At 47.9% G+C, this 18,251-nt stretch overlaps 1 protein-coding gene across 1 annotated transcript in view; it reads right to left on the bottom strand.

Annotated features, from left to right (window-relative positions):
- LOC146868381 (F-box only protein 44-like) overlaps positions 1-18,251 on the bottom strand; it is a 90,065-nt gene that overhangs the window by 23,251 nt on the left and 48,563 nt on the right. Inside the window, exon 5 of the mRNA XM_085609882.1 lies at positions 17,801-17,936. Coding sequence (XP_085466008.1) covers positions 17,801-17,936 — 136 coding nt within the window. The remainder of the gene's footprint in view (positions 1-17,800; positions 17,937-18,251) is intronic.

Here is an 18,251-nt window from a genome sequence, read left to right as displayed (position 1 = left end):
TGCTGGGAGAGAGTGTTGGGATAAGAATTTTTGACGCAGCGCCTGTATTTTTGCAATCCTGGCAGGGTTGGGATAGGCTATGGCCTTTGAGGTGTTTATGGTGGCACCGAGGTATTGCTTTTGTGTGTGATGGTAGCAGGTGGGATTTTTGATGGTTCACTGTGAAGCCTAGCTGGTGAAGTAGTTGGACTGTAGCGGCGGCATGTTGCACACATTGTTGGTAGGACGTGGCTTTTATGAGCCAATCGTCCAGATAGGGGAAGACGTGAATGTGCTGTCTTCTGAGGTGTGCAGCCACTACTGCCAGGCACTTGGTGAACACCCTTGGTGCTGTTGTGACCCCGAACGGGAGCACCTAGAACTGGTAGTGTTGTCCGTCTACCACAAACCTGAGGTACTTTCTGTGAGATTGGTGTACTGGGATGTGAAAGTACGCGTCTTTCAAGTCCAGAGTGGTGAGAAAGTCGTTCTGGGAGAGAAGTGGAAGAACCTGTTGGAGGGTTACCCTGTGAAAATGGTCCGAATGAATTTAAGTGTTTAGAGGTCTGAGATCTAAGATAGGTCGTAGGGTCTCGTCTGTCTTTGGAATTAGAAAGTACAGGGAGTAGACCCCTAAATGTTGTTGATTTATGGGGACCTGCTCTATTGCTCCTTTTTGCAGGAGAGAGATCACCTCTTGTGTTAGTAGCGCAGTATGTTCTTGCGACATAGGGCGGTGCCTGGGTGGAATGTTGGGGGGTGTAGATGTTAATTCTAGGCAATACCCTGACTGAATAATTTGTGTCACCCATCTGTCTGAGGTGATTGTCTCCCAGACGTGAAGGAAATGTCGTAGTCTGCCTCCGACCGGAGTGGAATGGTCTGGAGGGAGCGGGGGAAAGTAATTGGGCAGGAGGTGTGGCAGAGCGGGCGGTATTTGTTTTGCCTCTGCCCTTATTATTATTGCCTCTGTATCCGCCTCTTTGATAACCCTTCGTGAAGGTAGACTGAGGAGGGGATTTATAGGACGTGGATGCACTGTCCGAGGAGTAGCCTCTGCCCGTGCCCCGAAAGGAAGAACGGCGAAAGGAGCGCCTGGGAGTATGTGTTTGTAGGGCTCCCATAGATTTCGCCGTGTCCGTATCTTTTTTCATTTTTTCCAGGGCTTCATCTACTTTAGGACCAAACAGATGATCTTGGTCGAATGGGTGATTTAGTATAGAGGCTTGAACCTCTGGTTTAAACCCTGAAACCCTGAGCCAGGCATGGTGACGGAGAAGGACACTGTGTTTATGGCCCTGGAGGCTGTATCTGCTGCATCTAGGGCACATCGTATCGTGGTATTGGTTATTGTCTTTCCCTCTTGAATAAGTTCATTAGCCCTAGTCTTGTACTTTTCAGGGAGATGGTGCATGATGGTCTCTAGCTCATCATAGTGCGCCCTGTCGTATCGGGCCAACAGTGCCTGCGTATTGGCAATACGCCATATATTGGCCGCTTGTGACGCAGTGCGCTTCCCTGACGCATCTAGGAGCTTGGACTCTTTGTCAGGTGGGGGTGCCTCGCCTGACGCCTGAGAATTTGAGCGCTTCCTGGCTGTAGATACCACTAGGGAATCTAATGGTGCAGGGCCCTTAATGTAAGAAGGGTCTGTAGGGGCGGCTTTGTATTTCTTTTCTATCCGAGGGTTTAGGACCCTGGCCCTGACTGGGTCTTTAAAAACCTCAGGGGCATGTTTAATTACGCCCTTTAACATAGGTAGAATGGCAGTGGACCTATGTGTATCGTCAAAGGTGTCTAGGAGGAAGTCCTCCTCCACTGGGTCGGTATGTAACTCCACCCCGTGGTAGTGTGCCGCCCGTTGTAACAAGTGGTGAAAACCCAAGGAATCTTCAGGAGGGGATGGCCTAGATGGATAAAGGTCATCTTGTGGGACATCTGGGATGTCCGGATTGTTATAATCATCCCATGGGTCTGAAGATCCAGTAAGGGTGGGATCTTGTGGCACATCTGCTGGATCATAGTAAGGGTCCCCCAAATCGTCTGGGACAGGAGAAAAGGTGGGGGAACGATGAGGTGGAGGTGGAGAGGGTGGAGGAGGTAGAGGAGGTGGGGAAGGCACCCTGAAAGGAGATGTAGCAATGTCCTTTCTCTTTGGAGGTGGAGGTGGAGCCGGCTTGTCCAAGTGTCTCTTTTTTTAAGACAAAGTCAAGTGTCCGGTCGTTGGATCCTTGGTGAGGGTTTTTTGCAAAGGATCCGGTGTGAAGAGCTCCTGTGACACTGGTTGTTCGGTCGGCGCCGAAGGTTTCGGGGCCGACGGCTTTTTAGGTTTGTCGAAGCCGTGCTTCCTGGGAACCTCCGTTTTTTTGGTCGGTGCCGAAGAAGGTTTCGGCACGGGAGTGTCGGTGCCGAGGGTCTTGTGATGTTTGGTCGGCGCCGGAGGAGCAGGTTTTGGCACCGAAGGCTTCGGTGCCGGGTTCGGTGTGGAGGTGGAGGCCGATTTTTTCTTCGGTGCCGAAGGGTGTTTGTCGGCACCGGTGGCCGGCTGGCTCGAGCCCGAGCTGCCGGAAGGCTTAGAAGGCTTCTTTACCGGGCCCGAAGGTGGGGTGTGGGAAGCAGTGTCCTTGGTCTTGCCTAGGCCCGGAGGCGAAGGTGTGACCGAAGCCTTTTTCGGTATCGGCGTGGGCGTGGGATGGGGAATTGTACTCACGACCCGCTGCGTCGGGGTGATGTCCTCCACATCTGAGTCGTCGGCCTCGGAAGCGCTGACGAGGTCGTCGTCCTCCTGTTCGATGTCCTGCTGTCCCGGAGCTTCGACGTCATCTCCGAAGATGTCGACTGGAGCGGAGGTTGAGGAGTGCGCCATGTTGCGTCTAGGCCGTCGATCTCGAATAGTCTTTTTTGAGCGAAAAGACTTGCAGGCGGGACAGTCTCTGGCCTCGTGTTCTGGGGAGAGGCAGAGGTTGCACACCTCATGGAGATCGGTGTGGGGAAACTTGGACCCACATCGAGGGCACTTCTTGAAGGGAGTTCTTTCCATCAGCCGAGACCGGTTCCGGAATAGGCCCGAAGGCCGCCGTCGAACACCGGAATCGAAGAAGTGCCGAAGAGAAGATGAATAAGACGATTTATGTCGTTGAAGAAGCTCAATGAGCGAGGATTTGTGCGTCGATCGGTGAACTGGGAAGTTCGGAACCGGAGCGCGAAGTTTTACATCCGAGCCCGATGGCGGAAAAAAACAATCTGAGGATGGAGCCGAAGCCCATGCGCAATACTAACCAGAGGAGGAGTCACCGACCTCGTGACACCCAAAGACTTTCCAAGAGGAAAAACAAACTGCAAACATCCGGGCCCAACACCAGATGGCGATCTATGCACAGTGTATAATCTGCAGCTCATATGCCTCGAACATATGGTTTCCCCTATCCCACTTCCTCAATTGTTGACCGGCACTGTGCGGCTCATCCCACGCCTGACAGACCCGGTCCATTGCACTGGACATCAGCTTTCTGAAATTGCCAGCAAGCACCAGATTAAATTAATATACACTTCCAGATTGCCACTGCGATGGTGTGACTGGTTACCGCTCAAGGAGGACAGAGCCATGATGTACACCCTGGCTAAGCTGGAAATACACTGCCTTGGTTATCTGTTCCAGGAAGGGATCGCTAAAACGTGAGAACAGGTTTCGGCACGGGGGGGGAACACAGAACCTACTACACTCCGGCAAGGTTATACAGAAAAGGGGTGAGGGAGGATGATAGATGTATGAGATTTGCTGTCGCAGATTCAAATTTTATACACTTGACCTGGGAATGCCATGGGAATGCCCAGGAATACGTGCGTTCTGGAGGGAGGTATTCGAAGTATTGTCTAAAATGCTGGATTACGCCTTGCTGGAGGTGCCGTTGGATGCTTTGCTGGGATTCGACAAACAGATACCAAAAGGGGTGCGCAAGTTATCAGCCATTGGCCTACTCGTAGCCAAAAGGAGAGTGGCCATGAGGTGGATGAAGGGTCCACTGCCGACGATTGCAGAATGGAAAATGGATTTAGCATACTGTTCCACCCAATCTGACAGTTATAACGAGCTGATGCCCATCAGATGTGCTCCCGAAGATATCTGGGGTCCGTATCAACAGTATATGCTGGCTATGGCTAATATTAACATGTCTCAAGCTAACTTTGATCGTGCGGGGTGGGTTGAGTGAACCACGGCTGTGGGACATATATCGCAGTCTCGTTGCGCCTACAATGGGATAATGTGTTGGTTGTTCCTATTACCTGTAGGACTATCCAGGACGAATGTTATCTGTTATGGAAGTTAATTGGATGCATTACAGTACCATTTACTGTGTAAAAGAAGCCATATGATTGCATTACTCTGTATTCCAATGCTTCAGCTTACATTGGTGCATACTCCGTATTTCTTGCTGAAATGTTTTCAGCGATGCTTGCTTGTTACTGCAATGTGGAAAATGATATTGTAAAAAAAAAAAATGATTACGATCACGGTTTTCGACATGGTTTCCATGCCGGTCTGTCTGACATGGAAACCAAGTCGGAAAATGTGTTTGGGGGCCCCCAGCAGAGCACCCTTTGGTGCACGGGCTCCGATTAGAGGCTGAGGGGGCACCTATGATGCACCCCTGTTGATCCCTGCCACGGGGTGCAGGGATGAACCGCACCTCCCATTTCACTATGGGAGCATGCATTACGGCCGGTTTACTGCCGTAATGCATGCTCCCATAGTGAAATATAGCGACAATACAGTGTTCGTCGATACTAATGAGGCGGTTGGGACCGCCGACCGGGTATCAGTCAGTCCCATGACTGAGTCGGTGTCAGGCAGAAGTGATTCTACCCGACACCATAATAAGCCTCAGAGTGTGGGACAAGAGAAGTACATACATGAGAGAGCTGCAAAATAAATGAACTCTTGTTGAGTGCTTAACCAAAAAGAGAAAGAGTAGTTGACTCTGGGGTTGGATTCCGCTGCACATATTTTGTGCATCTGTTAAGTTTCTTCATTTGAGAGGAGAAGGTGGCTTGAACCAACCTTCCATAAACCTTTACTTAGAACTACAAACTAATGAGTGGGAATGCATTTCAGAGACCACAACATGCAATTATTGGGAGCCGTGACAACATTTTGGAATGTGACAGAATCAAACTGAAATCTAAATCTACCTCACTTACGCCTATAAGGTTGCACTGTTCCCCATTTAGAATAGTGTTAATTATTGATAAAAATGAGGATAATTCTTCTCTTTTATTTCTTCTTTTAAGTATCGACTCTTCTATGCTCTTGCCATTGTTATTTTGTAGACCATGGTTGTGACAAACCTGCATCATTTTAAGATTTTTAAACTTTGGTAACTTTTTGAAAGCTCTGTCTTATTCATATTGCCGATTGTTGGACTTGGCCCTTTGTGGCTAAAGTTCCTTAAACCTTTTGCCTTCCTCCTAGACCTTTTTCTGCCATTATGTTGCCGACCTAGATGCTTTGGGCACTTTGCCACTGCAGATCAGTGTCAAAGTGCAAGTGCTCCCTGTATAAAGTGTTATGGTAATTGGTTGTCCATAATTGGTATGTTTGCCTTACTAGTAAAGTCTCTAGGTAAGTGCACTATGTGTGCCAGGGCTGGTAATGCAAATGCTACTAGTGGGCCTTCAGCAAAAATTGTGCCACCCACACAAGTAGCCCTAAAGAGAGAACTCAGGCCTGCCACTGCAGTGCCTGCTCGCAGTCTGCTAACTGCCATGTTGTCCTGAGAAGTGCACCCACTTGCCTTTCCATGTACATCAGATACTCCTATAGTAGGCCCAAGGTACCCCCTCGGCAGGATGCAGTGTCTGTGAAAGGTAGGACATGTACTGAAGTGTATACCATGTCCTGACAGTGAAATACTCTCCATTTTGTTTTTCATTGTTGCAAGGCCACCTTGCCCATAGGACAGAATGTAGGAAGGCTGTGTAATATGTTTCGAGCCTTAAGATGGAGCAGTGAAGTTTAGTGTGCCTGAACTCACAATTTAATCCTTTTACCGCGGTGCAAATTCCGCCACGGTGCGGGTGAAATAAAGAGTGGGCGTGGTTCGGACGGCCCCCGGCCGTCCTCCGCACACGCCCACCGTGACATCGGATGGCTGGGGGCCATTAACGAGTTAATGACACATCTTTTTGTGAAGGTGGTATTTGAATTGTGTGTTTAGAAACCACGCTTTTAGAAGTGACTGTTTTTTTGTTCTTACAATTCTGTGTGTCTCTGCCTGGTTGTGGATTGACTGTCTGGATTTGAATGTGATAGGATCTGGGAAATGTCTTGACCCAGGGGAGGAGTAGGTGAGACAGCAACAGGCTGACCTGCATCTGGAGTGTACGGGGAGGAGTAGCCCCCTGGATGTTCTGTTATATGAATTTATTACGCGCACGGCTACTCGTGAGTGTCCCGGCGCAAGACCAGCAGGGTGCGGTAGTGGGCTTCAGATAAATAAATGAGTTTTCAGTTTTTTCTTAAATACAACTGGATCCTGGATGGTACACAGGACCAGAGGAAGAGCATTCCATGCAACCGCTGCTTTAACTGAAAAAGAACTGCCCCCTATCCTCTGAAGCTTGAAACGTGGGACCTGGGCAAAGCATAGGGACGAAGAGCGCTAAGAGCGCGCAGGAACATAGAAGGAAAGAAGCCTCTGCAGGTAAAGAGGTCCACACCCATGGAGCGCACGGTGGGCCAAGATCAGCTGTTTAAATTTCAAAGGCAGCCAGTGAAAAGAGCGCAAGTGGTGATGAACACTGTCCCTGGCCGACAGACCCGATAGCAGTGTGGCTGCGGTATTCTGGACTACCTGTAACTTCTTCAACAGGTAGCCCGAGATGCAAAAAGGACATTAGCGTAATCCAGCCAAGACAGGATCAATGCACACGTGATCGTTTGCCTTGTCGCAGGTGGCAGAAGGGGAAAACATCTTCTAAAAGTTTTAAGCAGGCCGAATCAGCCGCGGCCAGCTTCTTGATGTGTACTGAAAAGGAAAGGTCTTCATCAAACCAGACCCCCAGGTTTTTTGCTGGCTTCCCAGTTGAGGTCGGTCGTGGGTATTCAGGAGGCCAGAGCTGCTCTCTGAAGTTCAAGGGAAATGTGCCAAAAAGCAGAATCTCCGATTTCCCTTCATTACACTTGAGCTGTGCCTCCGCCAGCCATTTAAAGATTGATGAAAGGCAATGTTGGCCAGAAGTACAGAGTCCGCACCTTTGGCCCAGGTAAAAAGCAGCTGGGTGTCATCCGCATAAGCCAACACCTTAGCCCCCAGCTCCTCTCCCAGGTATATCAGAGGAGTCATATAGATGTCTGGGCTGCTGCCATAAAACAAAGGATCCACCTTCTGCTGAGTATAGAGGAACCAGACCCCACTATCAAAGGAAGAAGGTGCCACTGGCAGGAAGACACCCAGAACTGGGTTGGACAGGGGTCAGTGCCCCCTGAACACAAAGACTTCAAAGACTTTTAGGGGTATAACTATGAGAGCTGAAACCCCTGGGCTTTGGACTGATTAAGACTGAAAAGGATTGAAACTACTTTGTGGTCAAGAGGAACCTCTGCCAAGGAAAAACAGCTGAAGAGACTGAAGAGAAGGACTGACCCTTGTGTGTTCTGGGGCTGGCCGGCAGTTTGCTGATTTAACTAAGGAGAGGCTAAGGGACCTTGCTGTGTGCTGTGTCCCCCTGCTCGAAAGGACTTTGCTATGTGCTGTGTCCCGCAGGACCTTGTCTCCAAGGGCCAGAGGAGAGCTGGCTCCCTGTTGTGGAACTCAGGAACATCAAAGTTACCAAATGCGTCTCAGCTGCGCTGTGTGCGTGTGCTTTTTGCAGCCTGAGACCTTTGTAAGCATTGCCCCTGGACTGTGTGACCCGAAGCCCAACCGAGTCTCAGCGACGCTTTGTGCGTGTGCAGGCTGAGACTTCCATGGGGTACGTGGTGCTGGTTGGAAAGTGCCCCGTGTATCTGTTTGTGGCCCGAACCGTCATCGTCACTGAGGCTGCGGATCAAGATCGCCGCCGCCGGCCTGAGCCGCAAGGTGTGAAGGATTTCGGAAAGATAAGGAAGGCGTGAGGTAATTGTGATCGTTGTTCACAAGAGGAATCTGCACAAGATCGTCAGCAACGGAGAAGGCTATAGCGTCACCTTGTATCGGAGCTGTGTCGTCATCAGGAGCGTCCAGCAGGACGTCCGACAAGCGGGGAGAGAGAGAGAGCTAGGCAGCGCATCCCCCAGGTAAGGCTTGGACTCCAGTCGGGAGCTGCAAGCGTGCGTGGCCTGGGGAGGAATGCAGGAGGAGTACAGGAGTGCTTCCGTCTCTCTCCCGCTGCATCGCGTTAGACGTGCTGAGTCCTCGAGCAGTCCGGACATGCCCGGCAGGACCAGGGCCGCCCTCGGAAGTTCAGGACTGTTGCCTGTGGTTGGGGCCTAATAGTGCCCGCACTAATCGCATTGATTGGCATGGTATTATTCCTACATTACGAACTGCCTTATTACTTACATTAGGGATTGTATTATTCCTGCATTACGAACTGCCTGATTACGTGCATTGAGGATTGAATTATTCTCGCATTACGAACTGCCTTATTATTTGCACTAAGGAGTGCGTTATACTTGCATTACGAACTGCCTGATTAGGTTCATTTAGGATTGCATTATTCTTGCATTACGAACTGCCTGATAGCGTACATTGAGGATTTAATTATTCTCGCATTATGAACTGCCTTATTACTTGCATTAAGGAGTGCATTATACTTGCATTTCAAACTACCTGGTTACATGCATTGAGGATTGCATTATTCTTGCATTACGAACTGCATTAGTCTGACAATAAGAACTGCATTACAAACTGAACAGCATTGCATTAGGACTGCATATGAACATTGTGAACTGCTCATTAATACCGCTTGTGCGGAGAAATAATTTTTGGGAACTCCTTGCCAGCTTTTGGAGTGGTGAAAATGCTCTCCTTTCCCTTGTACTCGATACGGAGGCAAGCCGGATACAGCATGGAGTATCTGATTTCAGCTTTCTGCAGTTTCTTCACAGGTAGAAACTCTCGTTGGGCCGCCTGGACCACCACCATGGAATCCGGATAAAATGGAATCTGGTTCCCTTGGTAGTTGATATCTTGTTTTTCATGCACCAGCCTGAGCAGTGTCTCTGTCCTGATAATTTAGCAGTTTTGCTATAATCGGTCGTGGTGGCGCACCAGGAGGAAGCCGCATCATGAGTGATCGATGTACTCTCTCCACCACAAAAAGATGAGACAGATTCCCTTCGCCAAAGACTGTAGTCAGCATCGTCTCGACATAAGCTTCCATCTTTCCTATATTGGTTCAATCATGCACTCCCATTATTCTCAGCTTGTTCCGGTGCAAACTCTGCTCGAAATCTTTATTTTTTTGCTTGGATCACTCATTGTACCTTTTCCATAGTAAGGCATGCTATGCTGACTGCTTGTAGATCATCTACGGTTGTGGAGATCCTCTGCTCTGCCGCTGAGAATTGCGTGGACTGCTTATCCAACTTGGCGGACATATTATCCATACGTAGATTGAGGGTGTCTATTTTACCATTTATAGACTGGAGGCTGATTTGCATCGCCAGTAGCATAGACTTCAGCTTAGGCACACTCTGTAAAATCGAGGCCTGCTCATGATCATTTGGGGCATATTGGGACGGCTTGAAAAAGCTCCTGGTTTTGAACTTCAGTGGAGTTTGGTTCCTATCTGTCTTCCCCGTGTTGCTGCGCAGTGGTGCAACTGCACCGTCCTACTACTATGTGGTTAATTCTCGACTGGATCCCAGGGGGGTGCTCCGTTGTTTTTGTGGCCCAGTGGCACCAGCACCTCAGAAGGCAGCCCACAGCAAGAGATATTGCGCCACACTTTGTAATCCGGATGTGAAGCTGCTGTGGTCTTCTATATGCCTGTGCCATTGAACGTATTGTATGTGCCTGCAGGGTCAGTGATCTCTCAGACTGTTCCAGATGAAGTTGCTTTTGAAGATTGCAATTCGCCCCCCAGGGCCCACAGCCCTACATCTATCAAGGCCCAAGCTGCAAGCTTACAGCAAATGTCGGTAGTGCCAGTTCACAACTGCTCAGCAGCCCCCTTCCGCAGTGAATAAAGCCTCTGCTATCCTATGTCAATAAAATACCTCAAATTAGGGCAGAGTAGGATAGTGCAAGGGTAAGCCTACAGCAAGTTGATGGATGGCTTCAGTACAGAGAGTTATCATCTAGGGCCAGGCCTCTCACTTAATGTCTATATTGTGACTGGGCTGCCTTATCCTCCACGACCACCGGCTAGCTCTTCCCAGTTCTACTGTGTCTGAACCTAGATCATGCCAGTGCTCGTCTGTTGCGTTGGGTAGGGCGTTTCCAGTAAGAGAGGTGTCATTGAAGAGCAGGCTGCCAAACCGCCATCAGTTGCCAGAAAAGCCACTGCAAGGCCAGCGCAGCCACTCCCATCTTCTAGACCAGCCTCCCAGCTTGGTCGCCACATATGTAGGCCGCACACACTAGACTGCCTCGGCCCATGAGTCAGGTTTGCACCCGCTTCGGCAACATGCAGTTATGAGGACTCACAGCAGTACTGCTAGCGCCTGAATTCAGTCCACCGCCCCACTGAAGGCCACTTCCTCACACCGGGTACTCTCAAGGCACTAGGCACCTCAGGCGTCTCCTGCAATTCTCAGGATCAGCAGCGTGTGTTCCACAGGGCATACAGCTCAGCACGGGCCGGTGAGGAACTGGTTCTCTCCTGTCATGCCCTCCTTTTCCGCCCATACGACTGCCAGTCTCCCGCCGCACTGGGCAGTACAGGCTGCAGCCCTCCGCACTGCATCTCCTCCCACGTGGCCAGCTGTCACAGTCTGTCAGCTGGAGGCGGGATTACCACAAAAATACTGCTCGCAGCCGCACTTCAGTGCCTCAACATAGGCACTGCGGTGTATTGTAGAAAAGGGCAGCGGCTGGCAGGATTATAGTCGGATTAATGATCCCGGCTGGCAGAGCTGTACTACAGTGCACCCATCTTGCAGCAGGCCCTCTAGCCTTCCCCCCCCACCTCCCGGGAGTCAATTAATACACGGTCAAAGTTATGGAGACCAGTGACCTGATTGACAATGTTTCTTAGTTCCTTTCTCTGTGATTATGCTCAGCAAGTACACAAGGGGTTCACAGAATCATCCTTTTGCTGCTTGCTGTGGCCCTCTTTACAAGTAGTGGAATTTCACCTAGAGTTATAGCTCAACCATTTCAAATTCCAAGTGACTCTAGGCCTGGAATGGTCAAGTCTGCAAACTCCAGACCCAGTAATTCAGGGTTCGCAGACACTGGACCGCTATTTCAAGCTGCAGGAGCTGTGATCAACAGCACAGCCTGGCCCCAGACCAACCCCTTCATCATCGGTTTTCTCCCACAAATTGGGAACAAATGCACAGAAACATACCCAGTATTAGTGGGTCAGTGTAGTTATTCTCCATACTGGGGAGAAAATCACCGAAATTTGGTGGAGGTATACTGGTCAGAATCAGAAATGCTGGCCTTCCACTATCCCCACACCAAATTCCAGCATCCTTGTAACAGGGGCCTATGTGTTCTTCCCCAAGGATATATACCTTCCCCACTGCTGATTGACTACTTCATGTATCCTTTTTCTCAGCTGCTACATCAACATCACCTCCACCTCCAGATGTAAACTGACAAAATACAAATTTACATTGATATCGAAAATGACAAATCCCACAAGTCAACTGCTACAGGCAGCTCGGAGCAAGAGCAAAGGAATGTTGGGAAATAACCTAATACACTCTCCTCACTACATCCCAAGTCTTGGAAGAAAGTAAGAAAATAAAAGGGAGCTGAAACCACAGGGTGCTTGCAATGATGTGGGCACAGGACACAACTATTTTTCCAGCAATGTTGTACATAATAGTGGATGACAAAGAAATATCTAGTCTGATGTGAAGAATATGTGTAGAAGTGCTCATTATCTTGAAAAAGAAAGAAGTATTGGTATCAGACAAGAAAGCCCATGAACATGCAGGAAAGGAGAGATGGAATTTACATTACCATGTCAAACATGATTTCAAATGATTTTATTCATAGACACACCTGTACAGACTTGGCAGGGTTTTGGAATTACAGAGAAGCCGGAGGACATATCTTTTACCTGAAGACTTATCCACAGTAATGTTGCCCGAAGCCATCCGGCGCCCCACCCATACCTGGCGCCACACTAATACTGTTGCACACCACCAAAAGTTGCCAAACTCCAACCTCTTTGTCTTTGGGACTACCCACAGTGACGTTAGTAGGGAGGTGGAAGGGGTGACACCAGGAGAATTAAGGTTTAATATGTGGTGGGCCAATTTAAAGTACTTTCAACTTGGGCTTCCAGAAATCTATTAAGCTTTGTAAGCATGTGCTTTGGCTTGAAATGCTAATAATACTGAAATGTATAAAAGTCCCTGAAGCAACAAAATCCACAGTTTAGGAATATGCAAATATAACAAAACGTTATAGATAGTATAAAACAGCAGGCTTTCACAAAATTCCAAAAACAAAAAAGTAGGAAAATACAAAGGACCCGACCACAAAAGTATTTTTAGCCACATACATTTAAGTCTGCAACTGGCTGGATTTACACCAGCTGTGTTTTCACAAAGAATAGAGGTGGATGTCAGTTCGAGCAGAAGGCCACCTCCACGGATGCCATGAACGCTTTAATAGCAGGCACCCTAAACAATGACAAATGTTGTCTGTTTTGTAGGTAAGCGGCAAGGGCCGCAAGATGTAATCTTATGGACGTGTATGCTAGATTACATCTTTGTAGATGCTGTAAGTAGCAAATAATATTTTGGATCGAAGCATCTAGTGGGTCAATCTTGTTGTTATTGCAGTAAATGACAAATCTTTTCCATTTGGCTGCATAGCATGCTCTAGTAGTGGGGCGTCTAGCTTCTTTAATAATGTTCATACAGTCCAGTGGGAGGTGGAGGTAACCGAACTCTAGGATTTCAGGAACCAGGTTCAGTTGAGCTGGATCCGGATGCCTTATCTCTCCATGGTTCTGTGTAAGAAGCTTTGGGGAGAGGTGTAGTTTTTGGTGTGAACTACTGTGAGTTCCAGCAGGTTTGTGAACCATGGTTGCCGGGGCAATGTTGGAGCAACTAGGATCAATTTAAGAGACTGTTGTTTGAGCTTGCGCACCACTAATGGAATGAGTGGGAGTGGCGGAAAAGCGTACGCAAATCTGCCTGACCAATTCATCCATATTGCATTGCCCTTGGACAATGGTTGTGAATACCTGGCGGCGAAGGTTGTGCATTTTGCATTTGCGTGTGTGGCAAACAGATCCAGGGCTCGAAAAATCCGAAAAATTGTACTAGTCCTGCAGGTCTAGTACCTTGAAACATCTCCTCGACCTAACTTCACCCTACTTGACCTCCGTCTCTGAAAGCGGAGCAAATGTGACAAGTTAACAAGATTTAAAGGCATCTTTATTGATCATTAGCTTTGTGAGCAATAAAAATGCCTTTAAATCTTGTTAACTTGTCACATTTGCTCCGTTTTTAAAGACAGAGGATAAAAGTTAGTTTGTTTTCCTACTCGCCAGAAAGGGCGAGTAGGACCTAAAAATAGCTCGTCCTCATTAATTCTACCTCGCAAATGCGAGCGGGCGAGTGGATTTGTCGAGCCCTGAGATCTATGTCTGGATGGCCCCACATGTGAAAAAACGGATGAAGAACTTGAGGATGAAGTTCCCATTCGTGTATCTGCTGTGACTGACGACTGAGCAGATCCGCAATCTGATCGTGGACCCCTGGAGGATGTTCTGCTAGAAGGTATACGTTTTGTGGGATGGCACATCTCCATATGTTTTTTGCCAGTTGAGAAAGCTGCAAAGAATGTGTTCCTCCTTGTTTTTGTATATAATACACTGCTGTCATATTGTCTGTGCGGACAAGGACAGTTTTGTCGGTGAGATGGGGTTGGAATGATTTTAATGCGAGAAAGATTGCTAGTAACTCCAGGGGGTTGATGTGGAGCACTTTTTGTTGAGGGGTCCACTTGCCCTGAATCGTGTGATTTAATAGATAGGCTCCCCAGCCGGTGAGTGATGCGTCCGCTGTTAGCACTATTTGTGGAACTGGGTCTAGGAACGGTCGCCCTTTGGAAAGGTTTTGTGTGTTCCACCACTGCAGAGAGTGATGTGTGCGGCTGTCCACCAACACCAGATCTGAAAGTTGACCTTGAGCCTGGTTCCACTGACGTGCTAAGCATTCCTGTAAAGGGCGCATATGAAGTCTTGCATAAGGTACTATGAAAATGCAAGAAGCCATCATTCCTATGAGCTGCATAAACACTCGAGCTGGTAGTGATATGTTGGGGTTGAAATTTAGTGATGAGGGTTTGCATACTGGCTATCCTGGATGGATTGGGGTATGCAAGAACTTTGGAAGTGTCTATTGTAGCCCCTAGATACTGATGTATGTGGGAGGGCTAGAGATGTGATTTGGTGAGGTTTATGGTGAACCCCAAGTTGTGGAGCAAATTAATTGTTTGGTGAGTGTCTGGTTGTATGACTTGGCTTGTATCAGCCAGTCGTCCAGGTATGGAAACAAATGAATTTGTTGTCATCGCAAGTGGGCGGCTACCCCCGCCAGACACTTTGTGAAGACTCTGGGTGCTGTGGTTACTTCGAATGGGAGGACCTTGAACTGATAGTGTTGAACGTCCACTGTAAACCTTACATATTTCCTGTGGGCAGGGTGTATAGGAGTATGGAAGTAGGCGTCTTTGAGAGTGTTTTCCAGCTCATCGTAGTGAGCCCTGTCATATCTGGCAAGTAGTGCCAGTGCATTAGCTATCCTCCAGTGATTGGCTGCTTGGAAGGCAACTCGTTTGCCTGATGCATCTAGCAGTTTAGACTCTTTATCTGAAGGTGGAGCATCACCAGCGGTTTGAGAATTAGCATTGGACACTACCAGAGAATCTAAAGGGAGCTGTCCTTTAATGTAGGTGGGATCGTTGGGGGCAGGTTTATATTTTTTGTCAATCCTAAGATTGAGAATCCTGGTCCTGACAGGGTCTTTAAATATGTCAGGTGCATGTTTAATGACATCTTTGAGCATGGGCAATGTATGTATTGTCTTTTGTGACTCGGCAAAAGTATCCAGTAGGAAGTCGTCTTCCATGGGGTCTGAATCTAGTTGAACACCATGACATTGCACAACCCTATTAATAAACTGACTAAACCCTATATTGCCATCTGGGGGCGATGGTCTTGTTGGGTATGCATCTGGATCAGGAAGGTCTGGAGGATCTGAAGGATCGTTATAATCTGCCCATGTATCCTGTGGTATAGTAGTGTCATCATCAGGGTCATCTAAAGGATCATTATGGTGTGTACCCCCGCCCCCTAAGTCATCCTCATCCTGTGGTGTTAAGGGTGAGCATGGAGAGAGTCTAGGAGAGTTTGTAGGAGACAAAGGTTTAGTAGGAGGTACAGGAAAAGAGAGTCTTAGGGGTGAAGTTGCAAAGTCTCTTTTCTTGACAGGTACCTCAGGAGAGTGTGAGGTATCTAATTTCCTCTTCTTTGTCAGAAGGCAGAAAATATGGCCTGTTTTAAGGTCCACATGTAATGTCTTTTGTTTTGGATCGATAGGATCTGGTTGAAACAGTTCTTCCTCCGTGTTGTCTCCTTTCGGTGCCGATTTTTTTGGTTACGAACGCGGTTTTGATTTGTGCTCTGGAGCCATAGGAGAGGTCTTGTGCTCCTCTGGCTTCGATGTCGAGTCGGAAATCTTTTTCGGATCCGAAGTTTTTCGGTGTTTGTTTGGATCTGTGGCCTTATGGTCTTTCGGTGCTGAAGAGCTCGATACCGAGGTCTTTTTGGACGTAACGGGAGTAGGGTGTATTACCGATTTCGGTACCGATGGTGTTTTTTGGGTAGTGATATGCGGCTTACTCAGTCCCAAGCTGCCGGAAGGCTTCTCCTTTGTCTTCGGAGCCGGGCCTGGAGGCGGGGCTTCTGAAGTTTTCCCTCGGTCTTGACTAAGGCCTTCAGGCAAAGTTTTGTCCGGAGCCTTCTTCTTTTCTAAGGGGGCCAGGGTAGGGGCATTTGTACTCACTTGTTGACCTGGAGTGAGCCGGAGTGATCGGCTTCGGAGACGATGTCGAGATCCTTCGAGTCTTCTGCCTCTGGAACATCGGGACCCTCGTCGAAGATGTCATGCGGCACCTGTGGAGCCTGTTGAGCCATAATGTGTCGTCGAGCCCGGCGATCACAGATAGTCTTTTTAAATCAAAAAAAGGCGCAGGCTTGGTAATCCTTGTGGTGGTCACTGTGTGGAAATTTAGCTCCACACTGGAGGCATTTTTTAAATGGAGTCCTTTCCATTAGCCGTAGGCCCAAATGGTGCCGATAGGCCCAGCGGCCCGCGTCGACGGCCGGAATCGAGGAGTTTGGGGCTAGCGATCTAAAAAATACCGTCGAGTAGTGATGGTTTGCGCATCGAAAAGGTTTGGAAACACGGTACCAAACCGGAGCGCCGAAAGTCACATCCGAACCCGATGGCAGAAAAAAACAATCTAAAGATGGAGTCGATGCCCATGCGCACTATCGTCCAAGGGAGGAGTCACCTATCTCGTGACTACAAAGACTTCTTCCAAGACAACAACAAACTGCAATCATCGAAGCCCAACACCAGATGGCGATCTATGCACAAGTATGTATTCTGCAGCTCATATGCCTCAAACACATATTTTTCAAACAGCATTACCCCAGACAATTTATAACTTACTTATTGCCTGACTCAATGTAAATAGTTTGATTAATATATCAGGCTCCTGCCCACTCTTAAGCTCTCTGTTGCTTCCCAGCAAGGTTTGTGCACTGTAAATACCAGACAGACTTTTCCATTTACAAAAAGAACTATTGATGGACAGAATGCAGAACAATGTCATACATTCACCCCAGTACAGAGATCTGGGCCTAAATTCATCGTTTTTTGCTCACCATGCCATTCCAGTTTGAACCCAGCCATATGCAAATCAGTCTTGACCCTGTGCCCAATGGGAACAGTCCAGCCCGAACTGCCAGGCCAGGTCCTCCCTGGACTGGAAACAAGCATCCTAGGACCGGTTTCGGTGTTTCACCCCTCTTCAGCCATGATAGCTTGATTCCAGTGGCATGGAGACCATGGGACCCACGTCTGAGCATACCCGTAAACAAAAAAAACTCATCAAGTATTAATAATATAAACAGAGTGCTTTATGAAATTGCGATTCAAGGAAAAAATAAAGGTCCGCACACTTAGCGATAAGGCAAACGAATTGAAAAAAACAAGCTAAAAAATATAGAAAAGGGACAGCCATCTAGAAGCTAATATGCACGTATTCAGAGGCAGAAAGAAAGGATTTCATCCAGAACTAGAGAAGGAAACTTTCCAAGGGTTTCGTCCTGCAACAAGCGGTATAGCAGATCTTTTTCTGGGTGGAGCCTAAGCTCAGCCTATCCTTGGAAATGTATAAAAAGGATGAAACAAAATGTATTGACTATGTTGATTTTGCTTTAAAAAATACTATGTTATTTGTGTACCGAGGATGTCCATGTTGACAACGGGAAATATTCGAATTGTTGAGTACAAAAAACATCTAATGCAAGAAAAATATAATTTACAGACAGTTCTCTGCATGTGGAGTGTTAGCCATACTGTGACAGAGATTAGGAGCAACAGCCCTCTGTCTTTTAAACCCACAATTCATACCTTTCTCCACTTAGCGTCACTCCACTGCTGAATGATCACTGGCTTCGGCTTATATTCCTGTAGAACTTTGTAGTCAATAGAGAGAAGCTGCACGCATACCTCGTACTTGCACCCACAGTCATCTCTTGCTGCATACCTAGATGGTCAATAAAATAAAGGTAACTACACATCACATGTAACCTAGAGTTGGGTCACAGTGTATCATGATTCCCACAAAGAGTAATAAAGAACTACTAGCAAGTGGAGAGTTAAGGCTTCATTCAGTCTTTGACATTAAGTTGGGTGGTAAAGCCAGTTTGTGTGGGGGTGTTGTGGCATTAACTTCTGTATTCCTGTATTGCATCTTTGCTATACACCAGCACCTTGCCCTGTATGTCTGTATGTTAGGTAGGATTAGAATGTAATGAGATCCTATGGAATGGGGAATGGAATGCAGAGGGGACAGACAGAA

The sequence above is a fragment of the Triturus cristatus genome, chromosome 1_2 (genome assembly GCF_964204655.1).
Source record: "Triturus cristatus chromosome 1_2, aTriCri1.1, whole genome shotgun sequence".
In the NCBI taxonomy this organism is placed as follows: Eukaryota; Metazoa; Chordata; class Amphibia; order Caudata; family Salamandridae; genus Triturus; species Triturus cristatus.
The sequence above is the reverse complement of the archived record's forward strand: the minus strand, read 5'-3'. Positions and strand labels throughout refer to the sequence as shown.